General features: G+C 30.0%; 1 protein-coding gene across 4 annotated transcripts in view; it reads right to left on the bottom strand.

The window, feature by feature from the left end:
* Window positions 1-27021, bottom strand: part of LOC118190477 (homocysteine-responsive endoplasmic reticulum-resident ubiquitin-like domain member 2 protein) — a 42450-nt gene that overhangs the window by 4998 nt on the left and 10431 nt on the right. For 2 of the 4 annotated variants that reach the window (XM_035361191.2, XM_035361192.2), the window contains exons 2-7: window positions 18691-18846; window positions 18516-18593; window positions 12383-12451; window positions 9364-9506; window positions 7099-7233; window positions 2919-3212 (exon numbers count right to left, since the gene is read on the bottom strand). In XM_035361191.2, the coding sequence (XP_035217082.1) occupies window positions 2919-3212; window positions 7099-7233; window positions 9364-9506; window positions 12383-12451; window positions 18516-18593; window positions 18691-18831 (860 nt within the window). In that variant the 5' untranslated portion in view covers window positions 18832-18846. Of the gene's footprint in view, window positions 1-2918; window positions 3213-7098; window positions 7234-9363; window positions 9507-12382; window positions 12452-18515; window positions 18594-18690; window positions 18847-22804; window positions 22914-27021 lie in introns of those variants that run through there. The other 2 variants (XM_085813082.1, XM_035361193.2) reach the window with 2 other exon arrangements.

Below are 27021 nucleotides of genomic sequence, written 5' to 3'. Positions count from 1 at the left end.
TTCAATCAACTTATGTCCGAACTCTGTTTTTGTAATAACCCTCTAAGAGTAAAGTAGATCCGTAAGTACGATTCATTCTTATTAAACATAATTTAATAAACATAACTATAAAACAAATTTGAGAATAATATCCACTTTATAAAATTTATCAGGTAGCATTAAATATTTTACACATATAATAGTTGGGCATATTTGAAAGAAGATTAGGGTCATTTTATTTACGTTTTATTAACAGTTAGCTTTATGTTGATTTTTTCTTTTATGTCTCATTTTGCCATGTACTTTAGTCTAGAGGTTTAGTAAATAGTACGTAGATTTTATGTCAAATGGCATAGGTTAAAGTGAGAAATAAAATCATTATCAGCATGATTCATAACAGAAGACTGGCTGCTGTCAGTGCTGCTGCTTGCCTAGAGAGAGATCTGTTGATCAGAACAAACCTGAAAGCCTGATGTAGTTTTGAGGTTGGCAAGCTTTGAAAGTTAGTAGTGCTCCATCTGTCTGATGCAGTTGGTGTTATAGCTTCATAAAGAGTTCCCGGAATTGTAGGCTAGTTAATACATTTTAAGGCTCTAATAAGTCCCTCATGCACCAGAGGCGATAAATTGTTTTGCATTATTTTAGTCTCACTAGATGCAAAGAATAAGTTTTACATTAATTTTTACATTTTTGTGCTGTATCTGTAGCAACAACATATGACAAAATATTTATACGACTTTTTAATTTGAAGACTTCCCAGACATTTTGGCTTAATTTATATAAATTTTCTTCTCTTTAAACATTTCCTAACAATTAAAATTCTGTTTCAATACACAAACCAATGTTTTCACTAGTTTCTGTGTACTCTATGTCCTAATTTGTCAGTCTCTTATCAGTGTATGTAATGAGGTTTTACTTGATCTGGTAAAAGTTAAATAGTCCAAAACCTATTATAGACATGAAGTGAATTATCGCTATATCTGAAAGTAACTACAAAGTCATATAAAGGTTTAAATAAACCTTTTATTTAAAAAGAACTTACAACATATAGGCACGTTCCTATGTTGGCAAACTCAACTACAGCTTGTGGTGATGCAATTAAACAGAAACAGTCAAATTCCAACTAAAAATGTGGACTAGTAGTCAAAGGCTACACAATTTAATTTTAATCTAAGCTGACTCAGTAACTCTATCATTGTAACAAATTCAAATGTTAGCGGAGATAATGCAAAGATGAAAAATTACAAATTATCAGAGCTGGCAGAAACTACTGCAACATTTAAGTGGAGGGCAAAAACACTCTGTCTTTCAGTCCCAAAACCTCAGCTTAAAAACTATTTGATTGACTTATGATGAGGAAATGGAAAGGGGAACTTATAGTAAAGGCTAAAATTATAAAACACTGGTTAATTTGCATAATAATAACTGTACATATCATCGATGAATAATTTTCTTTATTTATTCAGTTTGTTCCTTCAATTTGTTTCCTCTTCACTTTAGAATTTTTGGAATTAATTAAAAATTTCTATTATTCTAAAAAAGCAAATGCATTTAGAATGTAAAGAAAAAGCTGATAAATATGAAATGATGTATAGTAAGGTCTGGTTTCAGGACCCATGAGGAAGAATTTTTAAAATTTAGAATCCACGGAGATTGCATCAGGTGGGAAAATGCCTTGCGTCAGCCCTGTGTATGATCCTTTGAGACATATAAGGTGAATCTTTTAAATTGTCAGTTTCTAATTTCTTTATTAATAGAATTTTTTTATATATAAATGCTTGTCCATGCAAAAAGATTAGAAACATTTTTGATATTTTCGGTAAAAGTTTACAATTGGGTGCCCCTTGTTTTTTGACGCCAAGATCGGTACCAGGAAGGCACAATTTCAAGATGGCCACTACACAAAACCAAAAGGAAAAGTCAATGAATTGCACAAACTCTGTGTCCATGTACACATTGATTTGTTTTCACTTAAAAAAACATCCCAGAACTGCACAAACTAGGCATTGTGCACTGCCTTAAATTTGTCCATGTACACATCAATCTATTTTCTTTTTAAAAAAATCAGGAAGCTAAAACAAGGTGGGTCTGTAAATCTTGCCTTCAAATCCTTCTAATCTTTCCAAGTTGCAATGTTTAAAATCCTAAAGAAAAATTAGCCCTTTCAATTCTGCAAGAGAAAAAGGCTAGAAATATTGTGGGGGGGAAAAAAAAAAAAAAAAAAAAGAAAGAAAAAAAAAATCAGTGGGAAAAGTGTAAAATTAATTTTATAGAGAAAACTGGTACATATTCTGACAATTCTGAATATTCCGAGACAATTACATGAGAAAAATTCTTACCATGAAAAAATTAAAAGGAAGAAATTTTTAATTAATTATATAGCTATTTTGCTTTTGCTATGAATTGTTTTGTAAACTGTGCTTTATAGCATTTATTACCTTGTTTATTTTTCAGATTAAAAATACTATATAAGTCACCAAAATGGAAAGTAATGCCAGTTTATAATATGACAACAAAAGAAAATAAAAATGTTTTATTTTAATGCTATTTCTTAAATGTAATTTAAATATATTACCATGATTTTACTTAAATTTATCAATGTTATAATGTTTCCAAAACAAATCGTCGAAAAATTCTCAGATCTACGAATGAAAAATTTTCTATAGAAATTCTTAGTTAACAGCTCACACTAGCTGTGAAATAAATACTTTTCTTGCAATTGTTCTTTAGACAGTAAGTCTTAAATGATAGATACCCAAGTGAAATTAAGAATCAGAATTTTATAAAAATACGAAATATATATAAGATCATAAATTATTTTTTAGGGGACAAAAACTTCATTTTAAATGCTTATTGAAATTACATGTGTATTCAAAAACCATATAAGGTCATAAATAATTATTGCTAAAAAATGTGAAGAACCATAAAATTATACTTACAAAAATGCAATGACTGCAAAGACAGCAACAATCATCAACCTTTCAGGAGTCGAATAGAAATAAACAACAAGGAAAAATATTAAAAAGCGAGAACACAGAAACATATGGTCTAACCAATCTATGTTTCCTAAGTCATCATTTTCTTCTATAATCTGTCCTCCTTGAGCATTCATTCTTTGGTTTGCAGGCCTTGGTATAGGGGTTTCATTAGGGACAAAATTAGAATTATTTTGCTGAAAATTTGCCACATCTCGGAAAGCAGGATTGCTTCCTATCATAGCAGAATTGCTTATACTGAAAAAGGAAATTATAAACATAAAAATATTAGAGAAACAAATTTTACATCTATTAATAACACCTGTAAAACATACAGCAATTAAACAGTTATCCGTAAAGTAATACACTTAAATAGTATTTAGTACCCTATTTTTTAAATATAGTAATTTGCACTATTGATTGAGTTCTGCAATTAGTGATGCATTAATGGACTCTTCATCACAGGCCATATAAATGGAGCTCTTCATAACCTGACTTTCAATGTTGTTATCATCATGAGCCAATGTTATCATCATCTGCAAAGATCTGCAGCACAGTTAACTGCAGAATGCACAACTAAGCAATCAAGAGATCCAAGATGTCAACCGATTGCCAAACACGAACAGGTACCAAAACTTCTAAAGGGCACACACACAAAAAGATAATATTGAGCCTTGGGCAAGTCCTTGGACCTCTCCTATCATACTGGTCAGAAATAAAGATGGTTCAACTAGATTTTGCATTGAATATCACCAGTTGAACGATGTCATGAAGAAAGACAGCTACCTTCTCAATAGATTTGATAACATTTTGGATACTCTTCTCTGGTTTTCAACACTGGATATAAAGAGTGGATATTGGCAGTTAAGAGATACACCATGATGACTGAAAAAAGACAGCATTTACTACCAGACAAGGACTTCGGCAGTTCAAGGTGCTGATGCTGTTTCGATTATGCAATGCACCGGCAACAGTCGAACGCGCTCGAGAAGACCGTGTTGAGAGGTCTTTCTTGACAAATGTAATTTTTTCATTTACATTTTGTTTGACAAAATGTAAATTGTCTATTGGCAAATTTCATAATGATAAATCATTCTTGTCACGAATGTTATAAAAATGTATCTTTACTGAATTCTGGCCTTGTCCTTTACTTGAAAAATGCTTTTGGATTTGAAATGCTTCAAATCCTGTTTGAATATTTCAGCCTATATTTTTTAAAGTAGTTTTTCAAAGCTTTATGAGTTTTCTAAAAATATCTTGAATATAATATTGAGCAATTAATAATTGTAATATTGAGCAATTAAAAGCTATCAAAAAACTGAGATTAAAAACTGGCCTTCTGCATTTTGAAAATAATAAGGAAAAACCTAATAAAATTTTAAATTATAACAGACTGTGGAAAGGCATGCAGGTATATATTTATTAAATTTTAATTACTTAAACACAGCTTATAAATAAATTTACAGCTCCGCAGAAGATCTCACGACGGACTAAATTATTGTCAAATTTTATAAGGTGAGTAATATTTAGACAATATATCCCAAACAAATGTAAGCAGTGGGGTACGAAGTTATACAAGATCATTGATAAGGAAGGTTATACCTATTATACGGAAGTTTACCTTGGGAAAGATAAATCTAAGGATCCTACCTTCTCACTGTCTTATCAATGTCATAAAAGAAATGAGTGGAACTATTAGAGACAAAGGTCATAAATTATTTATGTACAATTTTTTTTCCTCACCAGAATGTTTCATTTATTTATTAAATGAAGATAATGAAGATAAAACAAATGTATGTGGGACATTCTGCACTTCATAAATGGGATGACAGCTTTACACTGGCAAGATAAGCATGATGCTTTCATGCTGTCTAATATGAATAATCCAATGGTTACAGCCAATGAGCAGTCAAAACCCAAGATCATAAAATACAACAAAAATATGGGCTATGCTGATTTAAATGATCATATGGCCAATAGTTATACTTTTGGCAGAACTCTGAAGTAGACAAAAAAACTATTTTTTCACGCACTTAACTTAACAATACATTCTAAGCAAAATAGGTAATATTTAAACATTACGAAGTTATTTTGAATGAATCTCATTAGAAAGTTGATTCCTCATTCTTATCTTCAAGCTCATACACCGTCTACATCAAGTTGAAAAAAGCCATGCAGGTATATATGCTTCCATTTCACTTTTTGATACAAAGAAAAGATGAAGATGTGCTGTTTTTTTCAAAAGATTTACAGTGGTCAACAGCGATTACAGTCAACCATCATATGTAAAGTATGTGATGCTTTACAAACAGCACTCTGGATAAACTGCTAAGCTTATCACATGCCATTTCAGAAAAACAATTAATTAAAAAAAATAGCAATAATTACTTAAATAAAAGCAACCTTCCTATAATAGCATAAACAATAATAATAATAAATTGAATGAAATAATAAGTTGTAGCAAAAGTTGAAGAAAATTTAATTTTCTTTTGCAATTTGCAGTGTTACCTAATTAACCACTTAACTGTTTCATTTTCCTGCCAAATTGTGACCAAAAATAAGCATATTTTTTATAAACAATTTTGTATTCTAATCGATTATAATAATTCTAATAAACAGTAAAAACTTTTACAAGTATCGCCATTTTTACTTTTAAAGTTGGTTTTTTTCTGATGAAACGGTGAAACTGGACAGAACACTTTACAGGAGATAAACGTGAAAGGAAATCGTGGTGGTGGCGGAGGAGGATATTGTATCTTCCTGCATGTTGTTTTAAATGAACACCTGCTGGTCAGGGAATTAAATTTTTATTTTTGGCTATCAAATGCTTGTTGGGAAGAGGCAACATTTTGCTGTTTTGTCTTATCTTATAGGCAACAAGCGAATTCTGAAAACTTATGTTTCTTCAGACTTATGTTCATATTGCTGATAGTAGTTCCGTTTCTTGTTTTCTTTAAGGAAAAAGGAGCTAGAATTATGTTTCGATTAGTTTAACCACTTAACTGTTTTGCCCATACACCACTCGGGCTGTGTAATTTCATACACCAGTTTACTGATTTTCCTGGCTTTTTCAAGTTTTTTTTTACTTTCAAGTGTTTCTAATAGATGTCTCTAGTATTCCATGATATATTGGATTGTAAAATCAATGATATATTTTACCACTTTTCATTAGGCAAAGAAATTCAACAAGTTATGAATTTTGTACATAGATAGATGTTTTTAGCACAATTACATGCGTAAAATTCTATTTTTCTGTGTAACATAATATGAAAATCCAGAGATGAACTTGCCGGAAAAGCCTCTGTATAGAAGCAAGTCCATTTAACACTGAGTAAATGGCTACCTTGTTAATTTGGCGAGATATCGCTAAGCTGGCAACAGTTTTGTGACTAACTTTTGGCAAAAAATCATCAAAAGTCGCCAAGCTTGGCACCATTTTAGTCCAATGCCTGTATCACCATAATAGGTATTGTAATTGAATAACTATAATTTATTTCATGTATAACTGCAACTGTATTCGGCGTTCATATGCCTTCCAATAATTTCAAGAAGCAGAAAGTACTAGAAATATCTCGGTGGCTGGGTGAAAACTATATAAAGCTGGAGAGAGCATCTGTTCTCATTTGCTGTTATGAGTTGTTAGTTCAGAGCGACTTCGGAGCATTGAAAGTTTCACCTTTTAGATGTGCTTTACTTACATTGTGATTAATGTTCTTAGTTGTTTGAAGTGTAACTACTGATTGTAATCTATGTTACTGTGAACACCCATACGAGTATTTCTAAGGAAAGTTCTAGAACTCTGAAGTGTTTCTTTAGATAAAATAAACTTTATCAACCTATCATCGGGTCTGTGTGCATTGAATCAATTACAAACTCGTATGCACGCAACAATATAATGAAAGAAAATGAAGGTTCATCTAATGTTCCAATGATAAGCAAAAGGATTTTTATAATGTTAATAAATGTATATTTTTCTTTGAAATTTTAAAGAAACGTTGTCCCAATTTAAATCCTTATAAATCACCATTCAAAATTATATCAAATGCCTCTAATATTTGTAAAAAAAGATGCAAGATTTTAAATCAAAAGAATTTCTATTGCAATAAATAAATAAAAAACTACAGACTGAAATAAAAATTTTTACCTCTGCATATACTGGGTGAAATAATAAGCATACATTTGCTGCATTGCTGCCATCTGTGCTAAAATTTGAGAATCATATGAAAATGTGGGAGCAACTGCACTATTTTCAATTGACTGGAGCTGAGAATCAAAAGAGCTATAATAAAGTGAAAGATTTATATGTCATTTAAATATTTAAGGGAACTAATATATATAACATGACAAGGTTTGAATTGAAGTATTCCAGATTTGAAGTATAGCTTGGGTAGAAGTTCTCTAGTATTTTCACAATAGTTTAAAATATAAAAAATATCTTGATTATCAACAAACTTTAATAACATATTTAAAATTGTAAAATATATAACTCCATAAGTTCATAAAACTGCAAAATAAAGAACTCAGGCTACATGCAACTTGGCAGACTATTACTTATATATTTATAGTGCACTGCAAGTACTTCAAATAAAACAAAAGATGGCATGTTCCTTATGAAAGACACGAGATTTTCATGTTATGTTACCATAGGCAATTAAAATATAACAATACTAGCAGCCTTCGTCTGGCTTTTAAAGGTACCAAAAAAGTGCCTGAAGGGAACATCAAACATTAAATTTAAAAACTGCACAAAATTTTACTCTGCAGAACAACTTCATAAAAAAAAAAAAAAAAACCACAAATTAAAAAAAAAAAAAAATTATTTCATATAACAAAATTACAATGAAATAAGCAATATCCCTTAATGCAAATATTAATTATCATAAAAATAAATTAACCAATTTCCCCCTGCCTTCTCTCAACAAACGTTCAGTATACAAGAAAAATATTAAATTTAAAAACTGCACAGAATTATCATCCTCATTTTTCCAAGTGGCAACAGTGCTAATTTTCAAGTCAGCAATCCAGTATACAACAGAATGAAAAACTGTTGCCGAACCCATATTTCTAAAAGAATGAAACTATTCAAAATAATGCGATAAAAATCAAAAAGATAAAATAAAACAAAATCTGATTTGAATTTTGAAAAAAGTCGCTTCGAGGTGCATTGGCTCTTGTCTAGATGCACCTATATACCAAATTTCATAGCTCTGGGTCTATTACTTACGCACAGCATGAACGAAAGACAGACAGACTCTTTCTTTTATTATATGTAGAGATAGAGATGACATTTTATTGATACAATGTACCACTGAACATCAGTTTGGACTGAATAATTAAGAGTAAGTTTCAGAAAAGGTTGTAGCTGAACTATGACTATTTATGCTATCATTAAGGAAGTACTACACATACTATGAAGCCTTAAAATTGGACGTGACTATGCATTTGTTAAGGATTAAGTACTAAATTTAATTAAAGGATTAAATACAAATAATTTAGTAAGTTTATATTTAATGAGTAATTAGTAAGTATTTTATAGTAGGCAGTAATAAATTGCCAGGTAATATGTTCTATAATGAAAATTAAGAAAAAAAAAAAAAAAATATTTTCTGCTTTTCAGAAATCAAGCTGGTCCTCTCAGATGGTATAGTGTTTAGTGGAGACTGACTGCTAATCTAAACTTCAGGGTGCAAATTCAAATCCTGCATAAAGCTTGATAGTTTATGTGTATTCTTTACTCTTTCTCACTGGTGTAATATCAGTCTACACCTTGGTCAAGGATTTTGTTGATGACCAGAGGATTTGGCCATTCCCAACATATGTTTAAGGAGCAAGTGCCTAGCTATTTTGTGTGTGTGGGGGGGGGGAGTTCAAACCCTATAATTTCATAAATTTATGTATGTTAGTAATCTTTCATAATAAAATAATATATACTCATACACAATCTATTTTATGCTCCTCTCCCCATATACATATCAGCCATCTGAAAGCATTACATGGAGAGTCTAAGGGGAAGGAAGCATATTTTTAAAAATTTCAACAGCAAGGCAGAGTCTATACATTTTTTCACAGCTATAATTTGCCATTATATCATTCAAAGAATTTTAAAATGGTCTTTAATATTTTAAGGCTATGCCTATATTTCAACTTATAAAAGAACTAACACATATAGCAAATACAAAATCTACATAAAAAATACTGTTACAAATAGAAAATGAAAATGTTGACATTAACACATTCCTACAGGAAAATTAACACTTTAAAAACCAATAAAATTAAGAATACATATTTTTAATTCAAATGTTTTTAAATGATTTAGTTGCAAGGGAAAAATTTTCATAAAAGCCTTCATGCACGTTTTTAATGCATGAAACATATTCGAAATGGATAATTTTAATTTTAACATTCATACTTTGCTGAAGGCATATTAACGTTATTCCTCTGTCTGAAGACAGTTTCTGAAGAAGGCCCAGGACTGGTATCAGGAGTAGAATGTAATCCAGGAGATTGTGGTGGAATTGACTGATTAGAAGTACCTTGACTAGAATCTGGAAGCTGAAAAGTAAGAAAAATATTCTTTATAATTAATAGTCAAACCAAGAAACATAAGAGGCACAGCTATACATCATTCACTATCCAAAAATGAAAAAAAAAAAAAAAAAAAAAAAAAAAAAAAAAAAAAAAAGGTCATCATAGACATACAATCATCATATGTCAGGCAATGATTGCTCATTAAGAGAAATAGGATGATTTTTTTCAGTTAATTAAAAGATTTTATCCATAATATTTGGAAAAACATCATAATTAAAATCAGTAAGAAAAATAATGATGAATGCAAAAAAAAAAAAAAAAAAAAAAAAAAAAAAACCCATTGACAGTGATTTTGACAATGGGTAATTAGGAGATGGAGATGTAATTTCATTTTTAAAAACTGGAAATTTCACAAAAATAAGACAAATGAAAATTTTACATTAATTTACAAAAGAAAAAATTAAAAATAAGAAGTACATATCACTGTTTCTGGAACTAAATAAACTACTGCACTAAAACAAAAAAAATGTTTCACTAGACAGTTACAACTACCGACCATATTTTAGTTGTTCTTTAATTTCTTCCTTCTCAAAATATGTGTAAATTGATACATACTTAAACATAAAAGCATCTTCAGAAGGATATTACCTCAACCAGGCATACATTTTACTAAATAACATGCATAGCTGGGTATTTAATTTGTGCAGCAAAATATTGGCTTTCAAACACATATTCACTGTATCCTCAACAGTCTTCTTTTCCCATTATGGCATGTTTCTGTATTATAACTGCAATGTTTTCTTTTTGCTTTCTTTTCTGCCATGAAGTTTTGTACCATGACGTTTTCACCTTGCATTGTTTTCTCCGTGTTGTTTTCATCCTACACATTTTTGCTGCGATATTTTCAACTGTAACTGCTTGAAACTGACCTGAAGATATCTCAGTTAGTAAGACCCAAAAAAAAAAAAAAAAAAAAAAAAAAAAAAAAAAAAAAAATCATATTTAAAGCCCATTTGTTAACTTTTATTAAGTTAACCATTCCTAAACTTTGTAAGATATGGGGTAGTTTTATTATTATTAGCCCAAAGGAGCGCTGGGTATTAATCTTGAAACGGCATTTTGCATTGAATCACTAAAAGCATGGTCCCACTTAAAGCTAACATTGGTGATGTGAACCTAAGAAAGGCGATGTAATTTCAAAACTGAAACTACACAAAAATATTAAAATTCATTTTTGTAAAAAAACTATTCAAAATTTCTTCTTAAGCATGAATGACTTCCACTTATAGAAGGAATGCAATATTGATGATGTCAACCTAAGATAGGTCCCAGGCATACAACATTGTATTATAAATCCCATGAGTAAGGGCCCAGTGAAGTGGTTTTTAGAAATCTTATGTAGACAGTGACCTGCTTATTGTTTTGAAGGTCAAGTGTGCAACATTTCATCAAGACTGAAACAAAACAGTAGATTAATACAAATTACACATGCACACACAAAAGTAAATGAACACTCTTCTTTATATATATATAGAGAGAGAGAGAAATGATTTTAATAAGTTCAGCATAGATAAATGTTAATTTAATTACGTGCTATTTCAGTTAATATTTAATAATAATACTTGAAAAGAATCTATGTTTATTGCTTAGTTCATTAATTACCAACAGAATAAATCTGAAAGAAAAAGTACATATCTTATGCTTAGCTAAACAACAAACTGCTATGTGGAAGATAAAAATATTTTGATTTGGGCATTTCTGTTAAAATTGCTAAATTTATTATCAAATAATTAAAAAAAAAGTACTTTGAGTTTCAACACACTTCTTTTATATCATTGCATTTTCTAATTAAATTTGAAACATAAATATGTTATACTTCACAAAGCAGCAATACAAAGCTTTGCCAATGTCTTATGAAATACAATCTTTACTATGTTACATTGCAGATTTTTCAGCTGGTGGTCCAGATTTTGGATACTGGATGTCCAGATTTTGGATTTTGTACTATATTTATGCATTAATCTGACAATTCTACAAGTACTAATGAATGTCAGTAAAGAATGCGCATTTTACAGTTTTACACTTAAAAATGAGTTGAAAATTTTTTTAAAAAAGAAAATCATAAAAATTCATAAACTTACATAATCCATATTTTGTTTAAAATAATATCAATTGAAACCACAATTTTAGAAAAAATAATATTACATAAAATATGAAAAAATTCATAAACTTACATAATCTATATTTTGTTTAAAATCACATATCAATTCAAACCACAATTTTAGAAAAAATAATGTTACATAAAATATGAAAATCTATGCCACATAAAGCATAAAACTATTAAATTTAAATTGATTTTTATAACATACAAATATAATTCAAATTCATTTTAATGAGCTCTCTTGTCCTACATGGAGGGGAAAATTATAATGACTAATTGCTGCAATGAAAATTAATTTAATATACAGGAGATCAGCAGCTGCCATAATGGAATGGTCATTGAAGTTAGTACTCACTGCAGTATGATGGCATCAATATATGATCTGAATGAATTATTTAAAATAAGACAGAATACATGAAGAATACTCATCATCTAATATCTATCAAATTTTTAAAAAAACTGCCAGAGTGATAGAATCTTAAAATTTTCCATACATACTTCCAACCAACAACTTTACAAAAGCTTTTAAGACCGACATTTTAAACATGCATTCTACAAAGAAACTACAGTCATGAATTTCCATGTCTTACCTGAAATTTAACTGCTTAACCCTTAACCATACCAGATTTGCATGGTAGAAAATTGCTAGCTTCCACCATACAAAACTGAAGAGCTCAGAAATACCTAATGGGGCATAATATGCAAGTATTTCTAATATTATAAAATTAAAAAAAGTTACCTGGTTTTGTAAGGCTTGTTTACTACTGCATACTAAATGAAGAATGTGCACAGGAGACTGACCTTCTTCCTGAAAGAGTAATTTTTTTTTTTTTTTTTTTAATATCAAAGTTTAATGAATGATAAGAAGAATATGCAGTCAAAAGTACATTTTCAATATACAGTGCACTTTGGCTTCTCAGCCATTAATCCCCACTGGCAGCCCTATAAAGTCCTAAAGCAAGCAAAACATTAATGTCTTCTGCAGAATTACATTAAAATCATGTCAAATGTAGAAGTAATCACAGTCATTTCAACCAAGCCAAAAAGTGAGCATCCAATGAGTTTACCAAACCCATATAATGAAGATTATTCAAAAATAGTCATGACCAATTCCGAGACAATAATTTGAAAAATTTGCTGAATTCCCAACTCTTAGAAATTCATGACAGATCAAAACTTTCAATAAGGTGTTCCAGGATTTCTTTGCAGCCAGTTCTTTAAGAAGGTTTTACTTGCATACTTCCAAGCTGGATTTAGGAAATTTATTGACAGTAAAAAATCAGTAACAAAACAAGATTGAGGCACATCAGAATCAGGTCTAGCCATCTATCAAATGATAGACATTTTTAATGAATAAATTACATTTCAAATGTCTATCACCTATACATAGTGAACTATTAACTGTGAAACTATCATCTGCATTATAAAGCGGAAACATAAAACTAAACATAATTTGCAAATATCAAGCAGACATTGTCTCAGAATGTTGGCATAAACACATTAAATTTAATAGCACATTAAAAAAAAACAGGTGTGTTAAAAAGGCAACATATGATCAGATGTGATTTTATAAGCCATCAGTTTCATTTTATTTCTTAATATTTAAAGTACAGTAATATGAAGCATAATTGTAAATGGTTTTTGGCAAAACATTTAAAAACAGTATTGCTTAGAAGAATATCAGATAAGGATATATAATAATGTGACAAAAAATTTATCAGCCACAAGAAAATTAAGAAATGTTGCTTCTTTTTCATTGGGCCTGTTTGAAAATACACAGTCATCAGACTAAGTCATCTTATAATTTTCATAAATACAACTCAGGATGATTTTTCTAGTCAAGTGAGTTGCTTGACAATTTTGTTTTTAAGAAATTCCACATCTATTTCTTCAAGTTCCATACAGATCTAAAATATATAACTCAGAAATTCAAAATTTACTTATTTGATCATCTTTTCTGTTTTATCACCTGGATGGACACTGGTGCACACAGCAAGAAACATCAGAGAACAACACCCTCTCAACGATCTGTGGATGAATACAAGCTGGTAGAGGTAATATTATGGACCGAGGAATGTTTTCAAGGCATTCTCTAGGTACCCACATCATTACAGATGACACTTTGGGTTGCATTAAGTATGCATCAATCCTTTTAGATCATGCAAAGGATATTTTCTCAGAGGAATAATAGTATTTTCCAAGACAATGTGACACATAATACAACTAGGAATATATGTGAGTGCTTGGAAAGGTATGAGGAAGACTTTATTGTTTAGGCTCCTTAATCCTCCAAACTTAAACCCAAATTATTCATAGCATTAATAACCAAATAATAAAACGATTCATAAATAAATTCCATCAATAAAAAGATTCATAGCATATTGAAGAAGTCAAACAACAAGAATCAGCGTAATATTTTCAAATTTTGCAGGATTATTTTCGATTGAAGTCAGTTTAATAAACAGAATGATCTAATAGGCAATAATTTTTTGTCTAGAAAGTGAACCATAAGTAAATGCACAGTGATTATGTCTTCAAAGCCCACACTTCATAAATTTTTATATGTTCAGTCCTTCAATTAAAATTACACTAACAGTTTCTCAGATAATTTGCAATTCTTCAGGCATCATTTTGACAGTTAATTGTTTACTGGACCATCATTTTATGTTTTGCATTCTGTTTATCCTAACACTCATATCACTTAAACATGTTAAATGTCCATAATGTTTTACTTGTCATTTTGTTTACACCACAGTTAGCCATAAGTGCGCAAAGGAAGAGTGACCCGTACCTGTTTGCTCTCGGAATCGAATGAGTTGACTAAATCTATAACACACATAAGATTGTTGCTGTGCTAACTTTATATTTAACTTTGGAATGTTTTTCTTCTATTTTCAGATTCAGATTGTAACAAATTATTGTTCACTGTAATTCAGCCTGAGTGCCAATATAAAGATATGCAGAATTTTTCAAAGTTGGGAAACTTGAAAAATAAACTAAGTTCTCTACAGGATTCAAACCCTGGATCTTCAAACTGCTAGCTGGACATGCTGCTATTACAGCACAAGACCACATATGAGACAATGTCATTCTCAATGTCATATCTCAATATTCTCATATGGCATATATTCTACCCTAATTAACCTTTTGAACATTACAGGTTTGGCCCTGAAATTTTACAATCATATTTTCTTCATTAAAATTTCAAAATGACCCTCGCACTTTATACCTTAACTTCTTTTATTCCAATATATATTAAACCTGAAAATGGATAGATCAGCTAGCAGAAATTTTCATGTATAACAAATTGAAAAGCCTTGTCCTACATGGAATTTTATGTCCACAACCCTTAGGGGGTTAAAAAAACTTCTTCTCCATTTATTTTAAATTTTTTTTTTTTCCCTTAAAAAAACTTTAAAAATGCACATTCTTTTTACTTGATCACTTTCTAGAGCTTTTTTAGTGTTTGGCATTACCATTCCTTACAACTGCTGTACTATACTTTATCCATTTCAATAACAATGGATAACATTGTTCAAAAACATGCTGAGAATCACTTCAAACATCAATTCACTTCATGGAAATGCATCATAAACAGCAGTTACTTTTTTATGTAACAGCATGTTATGATGTTATAAAGCAGAATGTTAGCTGCTAACCAAACTCTCTTCTTTTTGCTACTTCTGCCTCCCACAAAAAAGCATTTTTTTTTATAATGCTGCTGCTGTCACTATAATTTTAATGATCTCATATCTCTGTTGAATCTATTCCAAATAATGCATTTTAATCTGTTTAACCAGTTTTAACCTACACTTTCCATATCTGTTACTTAATGCCACCTTTTACAAATATCATATGAAAATAACCTGTTGTTCAGAAAGAAATTTAATTATTTTACATGTGAAGAAAAACATCTTCCTTATAAAAATATTTTACTGAATTATATATTGACCATTTTAGTCTAATATCTTTTGCCATTTTTCTGGTGTATGATTCTGCCTTTACAAAAGTTCTGACCTTTGCTTACAATAAACTGATCTAATTGATCTTTGACATCCTCATTTGTAATAAATTTTTAGCACTTAAAAATTGGAATAAGTAATAATCATAATTCGAGGGTGCCAGATATTGCTATCGTGGTGGGTGTGGCTGTGCATTCCATTCATGCCATAACAACAACTTTGACATCAGTTTCTTTGCCCAACAATAAATAAATGGTTAGGCTGTTATACTCGTATATTCTAAAATTACTAAATTGGTTGTCAAAACCTAGGCTTTTCTTTCACCTACAACTTTAACATTATACCTCCAAATGCTGTCATTGATATGTAGTTTTATTGAATGGGCATTTTTGCACATTTGAATGTGAGGTAAAACAAATTTTTCTTAGCAATTTTTTTTTTAATACATTAACATGTGAAAAACTCTTCCTGTCATAAGAGAATTATGAGTGATCGTGAACTGCTAACATTTATGTATAAAAAATAAGCTGATAACACACATTTTACTCAAAGTTCTTATCACAAAAAACTATAAATGATCATTAAGACTGCCAGCTATTTATTCTTAGATGGTTTGCATTACCAGTTTATCAACAGTTTTGCTGCCATTTATTAAAATAGGGGACTGTAATGATAAGGAGGTACTGAGTTAAAATTCATGAATAAGGTTGCTATAACAAAAAATTTAAAATTATTTTCTCATTATATACATTACTCTAATTGGATATTGTATGCATTTTATTTGTTAACCCAACTGAATTTAGTACTCAGGGGATGTAAACAACCCGTATATTAATTATGCTGTTCTAAATACAATAAATTTAATAACAACAGTCTGAGTTTCATGCACCTAAATGCAAATCTAGCAATACACACACACACACCAAAAAAAAAAAAAAAAAAAAAAAAAAAAAAGGTTTCCTATTACTTCCAAAGCGGCTTTTTTTAACTTTTTGTGTGTTACTTTTATTTATTAAATATCACGTTCTTTGCACTTAAACCATAAAAATCAGTTCAACAGCGACATAGCAAAATAATTTTAATAAGCATATCTTTAGAATTTCCGATACATAGTTAAACACGCTGGAAATAAAAAGGTTTCCCACCCTGTAGAGTGTTGCCATTGCTCGCTTTTAAATCATTGAATTTGTTAATAAAAAATTCATTAAAGTTTTACAAAATATGATATAGATAACAAAACAAATTATAAATTTGGGCTTCCAAATGCACATATTCGGGTGGAAACATACGTTATTCAAAACTGGATGGCTCTAGGTACCGTTGTTTTATCACAATGCAAGAAACATACATATATTTATGCAGATTCTTCATTATTTAATTTCTTTAAATGTAATACAGGGCAATAATATTTGGTGGCAACAATTTCAAAAGTAAGTCAGACATTTATAATGAACCAACGCAAAATGCCAAAATGAAAATAATAGTCCTTCAGGGCAAACTGCCCCTTTGGACTAATAATAATAATAATAATAATAATAATAAAAAAAAACTCATTATATATTTAAAATGAGCTTTTCTTTATGCTACTTTTACCATTCAACTAAACTGAGTTCCAGTCTATACAAAGATAAAAGTGAAACGGCTGCAATTGCTTAGAAGTCTATTTATATAAGAATCACATCATTATCTGAATAATGCAAATTTCATCAATTTTTATCTGTTTACATTCAAACTCATACCATTTTAAAACTGCATCCACATCAAATTTTTTTTCCAGAAAGATATGTTTTAACTTTATTCTTCTTTAGTTACATAAAATATAATACTGTTACGAAATGTACAGTCGTGGTGAGATAGCTTTATTTATGGTCATTATTTTATATATTATATTTACGTGTCATTTATGGCAACCCTGAACCTGCAAAGAAGGTTCAGGGTTGCCATAAAATGACAAAAGATGGAAAGGTTTACACAATTGGCGAGAAATCGCCCAATTGGCGACAAAATTAGTGATATGCCAGGGACGAATGGAGAACCTCCTGCAATAAATTCTTACCGGTTTAGCCCAGAATGTTCTCGAACACAAGCCGACTACTATATAAACCCTGCTGGTCCGCAGTGAGTGTGCCTCGCCGAGAAGGCAAGTGTGTGTGCCTCATCTAGAGTGAGAGATAGTTAGTATCGAGTGTGTGCTTTGTCTAGAGAGCTGATAGTCAGCCATTGAGCGAGTCTCTTGAAGTCTAGTGCCGAGTTGGTCGTCGAATGCATCAAGAGAGTCTTTTAGTGTATTGCGAATTAGTGCATCGTCAAGTTTTGTCTTAGACTATGCCGAGTCGAGAGCTATATTCTTGTGTATCGTCGAGTGCATCGCGAGTTGTAGCGTGAAGAGTCTCAAGAGTATGTGGAGTTCCGAGAACGACCAAGCAGAATCGGAAGCTGTACTCTAGCGCTTTTCAGTGAAGCTGTTTCTACCGTTATTGCCTGACAGTGTGAAGGCTGTGTCGCTGAACGTGTCAGCGTGTTTATAAAGTTTGACAACTGTAAAAGTGATTTTGGAGCTATCTGATTAATATTGGTACATAAAGTGTGTTTCGATACTTCATCAAGTGTCATCGTTATTCACTCTAAATCTACAAACCCTGTACGAATGTGAAGGAAGGATATAATGTAACAACTGGTGTCAGAAGAAGAGAAAGAACGCAACAATACATACATACATAAGGAAAAAGTTATAGTTTTCAAATATCTATCAAAAAAAAAAAAAAAAAAGCAGCTTATTAACGATACTCTACTATTTAATCATTTTAAATAAAAAATCAAATAAAACAAGTTACAACTACTTTTTCATATTTCATATACATACAGTAAAATTTTCATAAATCATGCCTATATGAAACTATTTTAACTCACATGTCTTAATATATCTTTTAAATGCAAATGATCATGAAGCAAACGTCCAGAATATATCAATTTCTGCTCTTCTATAATCTAAATAAAATAAAATAAAATAAATATATAATTTAAAAATCACAAGTGGAAAAATAAATTTGTTACTAGGAAAATAAACTTTAGAACTTATACATACAGGTTTATTGGGATAAACTTCTGATAAATGATTTTTCAGCTTTTGAACTGTCCAATTCAAGTTACAACAAATTATCTGGTCTTCAACATTCTGATTGGGAGCTTTTATAACTAGCTGAATTTCCATACCCATTATGTCCATTTCACATTTAAGAATCTAAAATAAGAAAACGAATTACTGAACTATGCAAAACAAATCACTATTTCAAAATATTCCAAAAGCAAAAATATACAAATAGATACCTTCTGATTTATCCACAGCAACAAACATATTTTTTTATGTTTCAAGTGCTTTATATTTAACCATAATTTCACTGAATCACTGACTATGAAAATGTAAATATCTGCCATACAGACTTCTTTGATAAAATTTCTTATTCCTTGCAAAACACTTCTTTTTATTATTAGTTATGAAAGAAGTATGCCTATCAGCAAAAAAGAATAGGAAAAAAGAAAATATTTTTGTTAATTTTCAAAGTTGCCAAAAAATTGGCAAATATATGTGAGGCTGCGGATAATCAGAAGGTACTGTAAAACATTACACCAACTCCCTCTACATCGAAACAATTCTCCTTTTTGCATATACTATTTTGTTCTATATTTAAAAAACACTATTTTACCTGTTCTGCAACTAATTTCAAGGTATATTTTGTCAAGCACAACATAACTATATGAATATAATAAGTATTAACTTTTCTTTTATTAATATTAAATGTTATTTAATTTTTTAACTTATTCATTACTGGAGCATGTTCTGAGCTCAAAGCAATGCTTTTTTTTTTTTTTTTCATATATTCTAATCTTGCAATTTGTATTTTACAGTACTACTTGAAACATGCTTCAATATACATTCCTTTTCTATTCTCTGCATCATTGCAGTGAATCACATAGCAACAGCAAGGTTTTTTAACAAGGTATGTTTGGGAAGGAAAACCTTCAGGAGTTTTTTCAAAATTCCTTCATATCCTTTGCATCAGGGACCACTATGCCCCTTTATTTTTGTATCACCTTTAGAGGGCTGTCTCATAGCAGCACTTGGATCAGTCTCATATCTTAAGAGAACAGTTCTGACTGACACATCATGTCTTTTACTGACAGACACTATAATAACATGCTTAGGTTTTTCATTTTTAAAGTTAGTCAGTAGTTCCAGTAGAATCACATTTTCCTTTTCAGATCTTAATTTGCTTCCCCCATAGCTCAATAAAAAAAATGGAAATAAATCGACATACAATATCAAAATTCTGTTTTATAAAAGTAGAAGGTAATGTATTCGAAACTTTTCCACTTCTAACTCCTTAATCAGGTACCAAATTTATAAATCAAATAATCATCCCAATACAGAGGGAGTATTAGGAAATTAAAAATTTTTCCCAAATTTGCATAAAGAAAATTTTAAATACTTATTAATTTATTTTAATGCATTAATTTAGAAGAGTTAAATTTTTAAAATTTAACTGAAATATAAATTTTTCTCGGGTACTTCTCTGATTATTCGCACTCTGCCAAAAAGTATTCATAAAGCAAGGTCATCAAAACAAGCAACCCATGACGTCGCCAAAATGTATTTATGTGGATTCAGGTATGCACACATGTACAGTACATGAGCAAAATTTTAATTTCAAATTTGCCATTTGTTTTTTTATCCTTTTTTCTTGTAAAAAATCATAATGGGACTGTTTATATTGTCCGCTGAAGAAAAAGAAAGTGCTGAACTTCTTAAAAAAATATGGCATTTGTCCAACAGCACAGAATGCAAAAAATCATATTTCATATAGTTGTACTTTGTAAATGATTAAGTTTTATGAATAAAAATTTATGCGCTAATGCCAAATTTGTGCAGTTCTCTGATTTTTTTTAAGTGAAAATAAATTGCTATATACATGGAGAGAACAACAAGGCAAAAAACATTATACGTATAAGGTTCTTCAGAAAGGTAAGTATTTTATTATAGATATTTCTTGCTTTTTTAATTTCATTGATTCACTTGCCCTTTATGGAATTCTTAGTGCAGTGCTATTTTCAATCACTGTTGCTTTTCCTGTAAGAAGTTGGCAAAAAATTAAATGTTAATGAATTGCTGACATTTCGGAGGCATGCCTGGATAATTTGAAAGTACCCCATGTCATTATGATGCTTATATAATGCTTATAATAAATTTATTTTAAAAAATTGAGCCAATAACTAGATAGAAATTTGCAAACCAAACTTTAATGAACTAATGAGAATAAAATAAAAATATATCTGTATTACTTTTAGCCAAATCTTTAAAATGTTATCTATGCATTTGTTCTCCACTTTTCTTTTCACCCACTTATCTCTTTTATCATATATTCTTACAAATGTGTGAAAAAGCACAAAAGTAATTGTTAAAGAAAGGGTACGTCTTATGTCAGCTTAGTTAAGCTTAATTCTAAGAATGTTTTGTCAAGAATAAAAAGTTCTTAATTAGTTATGATTGCAAGTCTGCATCAGCAACATCATGTCCTATGTCATCATCATACAAATTTTTGTTATATAAAGGGATTTAGAAGCTGTTGACATAGAAATGCATCATGTACTAGTAATACATTAAATTTCCTTAGATGCCAGAACTTTTGAACATGCAGATAAAAACAAAAATACTCATATTTTAATTCTGCCCCTGAACTTCACATTGGAAATCTAAAGTATACATAAATCCTATTAATTAACAAATGTAATGATCTAGAATAGTGGTTCTAAGCCTTTTGACTAATGCGTACAATCTAAACAAAAATTGAAAAACTTTAGTACCACCAATACATTTTACAATTTCTCAATAGAAATAAGAAAAAAAAAAAAAAAAAAAAAATTTGCCATCTGCACAACATATTGGCTATTTGTATTAAGTATGCACACATAAAAAAATAGTAAATTAAAAATTGGTCACCATTTTAATTATTAAAACTTAAGCTATAATACTTCAATTCTAAACTTTAGTGTGAAATCTGGGCCTGTTTAAGAGAGATCAATTTCTTTATGTCTGGTTTTATTTCACTTACTTTCAACCATAAATTACAATAAACTTTTAATTTTGTATTTATTTTTCAAATGTAACATGGAACAAAATCCTTGTTCACACAACTAGGTTGTTCAAAAAGGTAATAAAAATTTAATAGCTTTAATTTTTTTTTTTTGGGAGGGGGGGCGGGTTCAGCCAAAAGTTAACAAGTGGATTATTTTTGAAATCTTCAGTTAAAGCTTGATCACAAGAAATTTCTATCAATTGTTCTTTTTCTTTACAAGATAAAATTTCAGATACACTGCTCAAGAAAAAAAAAATGACACAGTGCTATATCTCCCATTCTACTGGGCCGATTGACAAAATTCAAACTGCACTTTTCATGTCTCAAAAGCGCGACTTAGGATATATATTAGATTTATATATAACACTATTTTAACATAGGTATTTTGACACAAAATCGGACTTTTTCTGAAATAACATACCAATTTTTTACATATTTTGATTCTACAACTCAAATTATGCCAGAATGCCAAGTTCTGTAAAAATTGTACGAGTGGTTCTTAGAATATTAGCTTTCAAAATTTTAGTTCCTCTATGTTAATTGAATTTGGCAAATATTTATGGAACTACTCTGATATGCACCCTCAAGTTGCCAAATTTCTCGCCAAACATTTCTGGCGAGAAACTTCATGCTGCTATATTACTATCTAAATTTTTTGTCCATATTTCGAACTTTAAGCCTAAAATGTCCCAAAGACGCGGTTTTCGCATATGCAAAAACTACACTTTGAACACACGATTTAAGCTAAAAATCTGAAACAAAAACAAAAAATTAGATAGCAAAAACGTAAAGTTTCTAATCAAAAATATTTGACAAGAATCCATGTATACAGCATCCTGTTTAAACTTAAAAAAAATCTACGAATTGCACAATTTAGGCAACGAACAAATCTACGAACTACACACACCTCGCTTTTATAAAATAACATAATAACAATAAATTTCAAATAGTACCATGTACACAGCGTTCTGTTTCAAAAACAACAATAACGACAGAAATTCATACTAAATAACCAATGAACACAACATTCTACAAAATAAGAACAAGAATAAAATAAAATGCACTTACCATAAATTAATGCTTTTTCGAGCAGCAGAAATACCAATTTCATACCGCCTTTAACATGCCACCACTATCGTATTTACATGACAGCCAGACACACTCCAGAAAATTCATACTATGGTTCAAAAATAAATAAAATCACAAATTCCTAAATCTATCATGCACAGCCATTAAAAATAATCTCCCAGACCCTCTTTCCACACTTCTAAATACCCACTACCCCTCAACATGATGGCCACAATGATATTTCCTTTTGCCGAACTTTAATTCAACAACGTCTACCATTTTATCTTTCCCTCCCATCTTCTCAGACACAGACGCGAATCAACGAGCTCCAGCGAAAGATTGTTCAACATCAACAGGGTAACCATAGAACACGCAATCTCGCCAAAAACCAGCGCAGAACACATATCGCCACATTTGGTGAAATTAGGGTGTATATCAGAGTTGTACCATATTTATTAATATCTCTTTTTTATTAAACTTTTTTTTATTTTTCCATTCATATTTCAAAATTTAGGTTCATTCCAAATAAAATTTACCCATTTTTTGTGTTTTATTTTATAAATTTCTATTTTTAAATAATTTTTATAAATTTTTCAAAAAAGATTTCGAATTATAACCTATAAAATTTTTACCATCATCTTAAAGTAGGTGTATTTCTAAGTATACCTGCAAAAAATTAGACTTTTTTATTCAAAATTTTCTAAGATATACACGAATTTACATATTTTCCGTTTTAAAATTTGGCATCTTTTTCTTGAGCGATAATAACGCCAAATGTAGTTTATGGATTTTTGTTACAGTGAATTGCCACAGCTATTTTTAACCTTAAATTTCAAGTAAAATTATACGGAGAATTAATTATATGAAATTTGTTCCCTCAATAATGCGTAATAAATATTTATTAATACTATACAAAAAGGTATTTTTTTAAAATTATAGATGATATTATTCAAATTTTTAACTACTTTTTTTTATTTCTCTCTTTCTTCCTTTTTTTTTAAAAAAAAATATTTACAAAAGTAAATTTTTATCTTCGGCATTTTATCGTCTGCTACTTTACTTCAACTTTGTTTAAACTGAATTGTCTAAAACTGAGAACTTTCATTTGATGTTTATTTGAATTTTATGTAAATATTTTATGACATTAACTGCATAATTTATTTCTAAATAAGCTGTTGCTTATGAAGTGGCTGAAAGAGTGGCTGATACTATCATCCATATTTTTAAAGCACAGTATATTTTTATAGAAACATAAGATTTAGAATAAACATTTTTTATAAAAGTCAAATTATGATATAAACATAGAACAACCCTCTAGAGACCGAATAAATGGAAGTTCAATGGTTATGTAGAAATGATCTGCAGCTACTTAATGGTTGGATAAATCAGCAGGTTCTGTGGACAAGTAAGAATAATTATATAAACGACACCCAACATTCTGGATTCAGTTAACAACGAGAGTACGATGTTTATTAAATGAATTTAAGAAGTTTTAAACATAAAAAATCAACTCATTTTTTATACTAAAATGTATTTTCTGCATAGCGTATTTTCATTATATCCTTAAAATTCTAATTTTGAATGTAATTGTCAAGAACTGAATTCTAATCATCAGCAATATAATAAGTAATTGTTACGGTTATGAATAAATCCTTCTTATAAAGTAATTGCAAATATTTCAAAAAACTTTCTGTCTGAATGCAAATATTTCTAATTTTATATTAATAAAGAATGCACACGATATTATTTATTTGCACTTCAATTCTTACCATCAGCTCTAGTAGAAGTTACAAATTAATTATATTTAATTAAGGAATGACCATCTACGTTTAGAAACAGTGTATAGTAACAGCAATTTAATCATTGGCGCCGTATCTTTCATGTTACTTCCGATTGGCAAGCTACATGATTTTTAATGAGTATTCGGGTTTTGCTGGTAACTTCACTTGGAAATCGCACTTAAACTAGATTAGTTGGTTATTTGAACATAGAAAGAACATGGGAGCTATTTGGTTAAGATGCTTTCATAGAGAACCTTTGTAAAGAGAACCTAGAAAACTATGAAAACCACCCATGCAGCCTGAGTTACTTCGCAACAAACAATTAGTATTTAACAATCTTCAAATGCTAGGCATGAGGCTCCAATTAAATCTCCAATTTAATATTTTATTTGTTAATATTTAAAATATTGTTGTATTCTTAGACACAAAAAGCAGAATTTAAGTTTTGTTAACTCATTAGTAAACTACCAAGCCGTAGTGCAAATGAATACAGTCAAAAGTCGTTAATCCGGACTCGTCGGGACTTCGGCGATTCCGGATTATCGATTTTTCCGGATTATAGATCATCAGTTTAAATCTGGTAAAATGGCATGCAGAAATTATAAAATTAAAAATATGAAACCGTAATTTATGAAATAAAGAACAATTATGATCTAAAGAGTATCAAAATTTACAAAAAAAAGCTTAATATTTATTTGACAGACATAATTTCTTGTTGAGTTACAAAGTTCCGCTGTTCAAGTCCTATAATTGCTGTGTCGAGAATACCGACTAATTTGTCAATCGAAATTTTTTCGTTTTCAATAACATCTGTGTTACTTTCTTCACTATGGGAAGCAAATTATAATGACGAGGAATTTGATTTAAATCATATCAAAGACGGAGTACATCGAGATGAAATACTACAGTTAGTAAGGAATTATAAGCCAAATAAAATAAAAACATCTGCTCTGAAAATAAGGATAGTGCTGACAGATCAACTTCCAATTCATTGTGTGCCGCATCGTTTCCCTCCTCCCGCAGAGCAGCGTGAAATTGATAAACATATTTCGGAATGATTAGATAATCAAAGGATATGCCTTTATCCATTTTTTGCAGCAATTCCACTTTTTGTTTAATGGACTTCGAAACATATTTTCGCTTTGTAAATCTTTTACATATTAATAAATATATATCAGAAATTCTATTTGACATAATCGAGAGTTCAAGCTTACTTTTATAAAATTGCTCTAACAGTCTGAAAAAAATAATAAGCCGGATCCAATTAGAAGATTAAGGAACAACGCAATCTGCAACATTAACTGAATTAGATAATTTTAGCTTAGCTTATACCGTCCGTTATACATTAAACGCGCGTTCGTAAATGTATTTTGCGCATGCGCACAAGCATATTAGCAGCCGTTAAGGTCTTAGGCGCATGCGCAGAAAGTTTGTAGCTTTGAGTATAGATCATTCCGGATTATGGGTGTCTGAATTAATGACTTTTGACTGTATTCAATTTTGCAATAACTGTATTTACTTAATATTCTTGGAATATGAGCTAAAGAAGGAATGTTCTCGGAAGATTAAAGAAGTGTTTAAATCCAGTGATATTAAGTTTGTCTTACAAGCTCAAAATCAAAACGATTCTGCAATTGCCCGAGTAGTTGACTTGTAAATGGCTGTGAATTAAGCAGATGACTTTTAATCTTATGTTATTCAGTCAGAAAACATATTCCAAATGTTTTGTATTGCATGACAATGCATCTTTTCATTATTCAATAACCAATCGGAGAACTGCTTGTATTCTGAAAATAAGTATGTGTACTCAATCGTCCTGCATGTTCTTCAAATTTGTCTTCTTGCAATTTCTTTTCTTTCCAAAAAAACTAAAGTTGCCTCTCACAGGAAAGTTTTTTGACATTGAAGAGACAAAAAGAGTATGACATCTACTTTTAGAGGCATGTGAAAAACAGGTCTCTACAAAAACACTTCTCTTCCATTACATGTTGTGCATTCAGACAAAATGTTGGATCAGCATAAATTCCGTAATCTATTTTTATTACACTCTGATTACTTTATTAACATACAGTGAATATATAATAACCTTTTACTTCAGATTCAGTAATTCGGAATTTTTGTTGGAACTAGGATTTAGAAGATAAGTCAAATTGAATATTTCGATAATCCGATAAATTCAAGGTGAAAGTTTCAGTATTTTATTTTTGGAGGGAGGCGAAATTTTTTCAGTTTTCGTACATTATCCTAAGTATATTTGCTTCGATTCTTTATTTTTCCATAAAAGCGAAAATCTTGCGCAAGGTATACATATAAAGCATAGCTTCAGATTAAAATTTAATAATATGCAGTGTGGTTATAATTAAAGTTCCACTTTGAAATGGTCATAAAAGGAAAACTACTGGATCAAATGTTATCAAACTGTGTAACCGAGTAAAG

This window comes from Stegodyphus dumicola, chromosome 3 (assembly GCF_044657685.1).
Source record: "Stegodyphus dumicola isolate Sdum_Otavi_A_Nest chromosome 3, ASM4465768v1".
Lineage (NCBI taxonomy): Eukaryota > Metazoa > Arthropoda > Arachnida > Araneae > Eresidae > Stegodyphus > Stegodyphus dumicola.
This window is presented reverse-complemented; position numbering and strand designations above follow the sequence as displayed.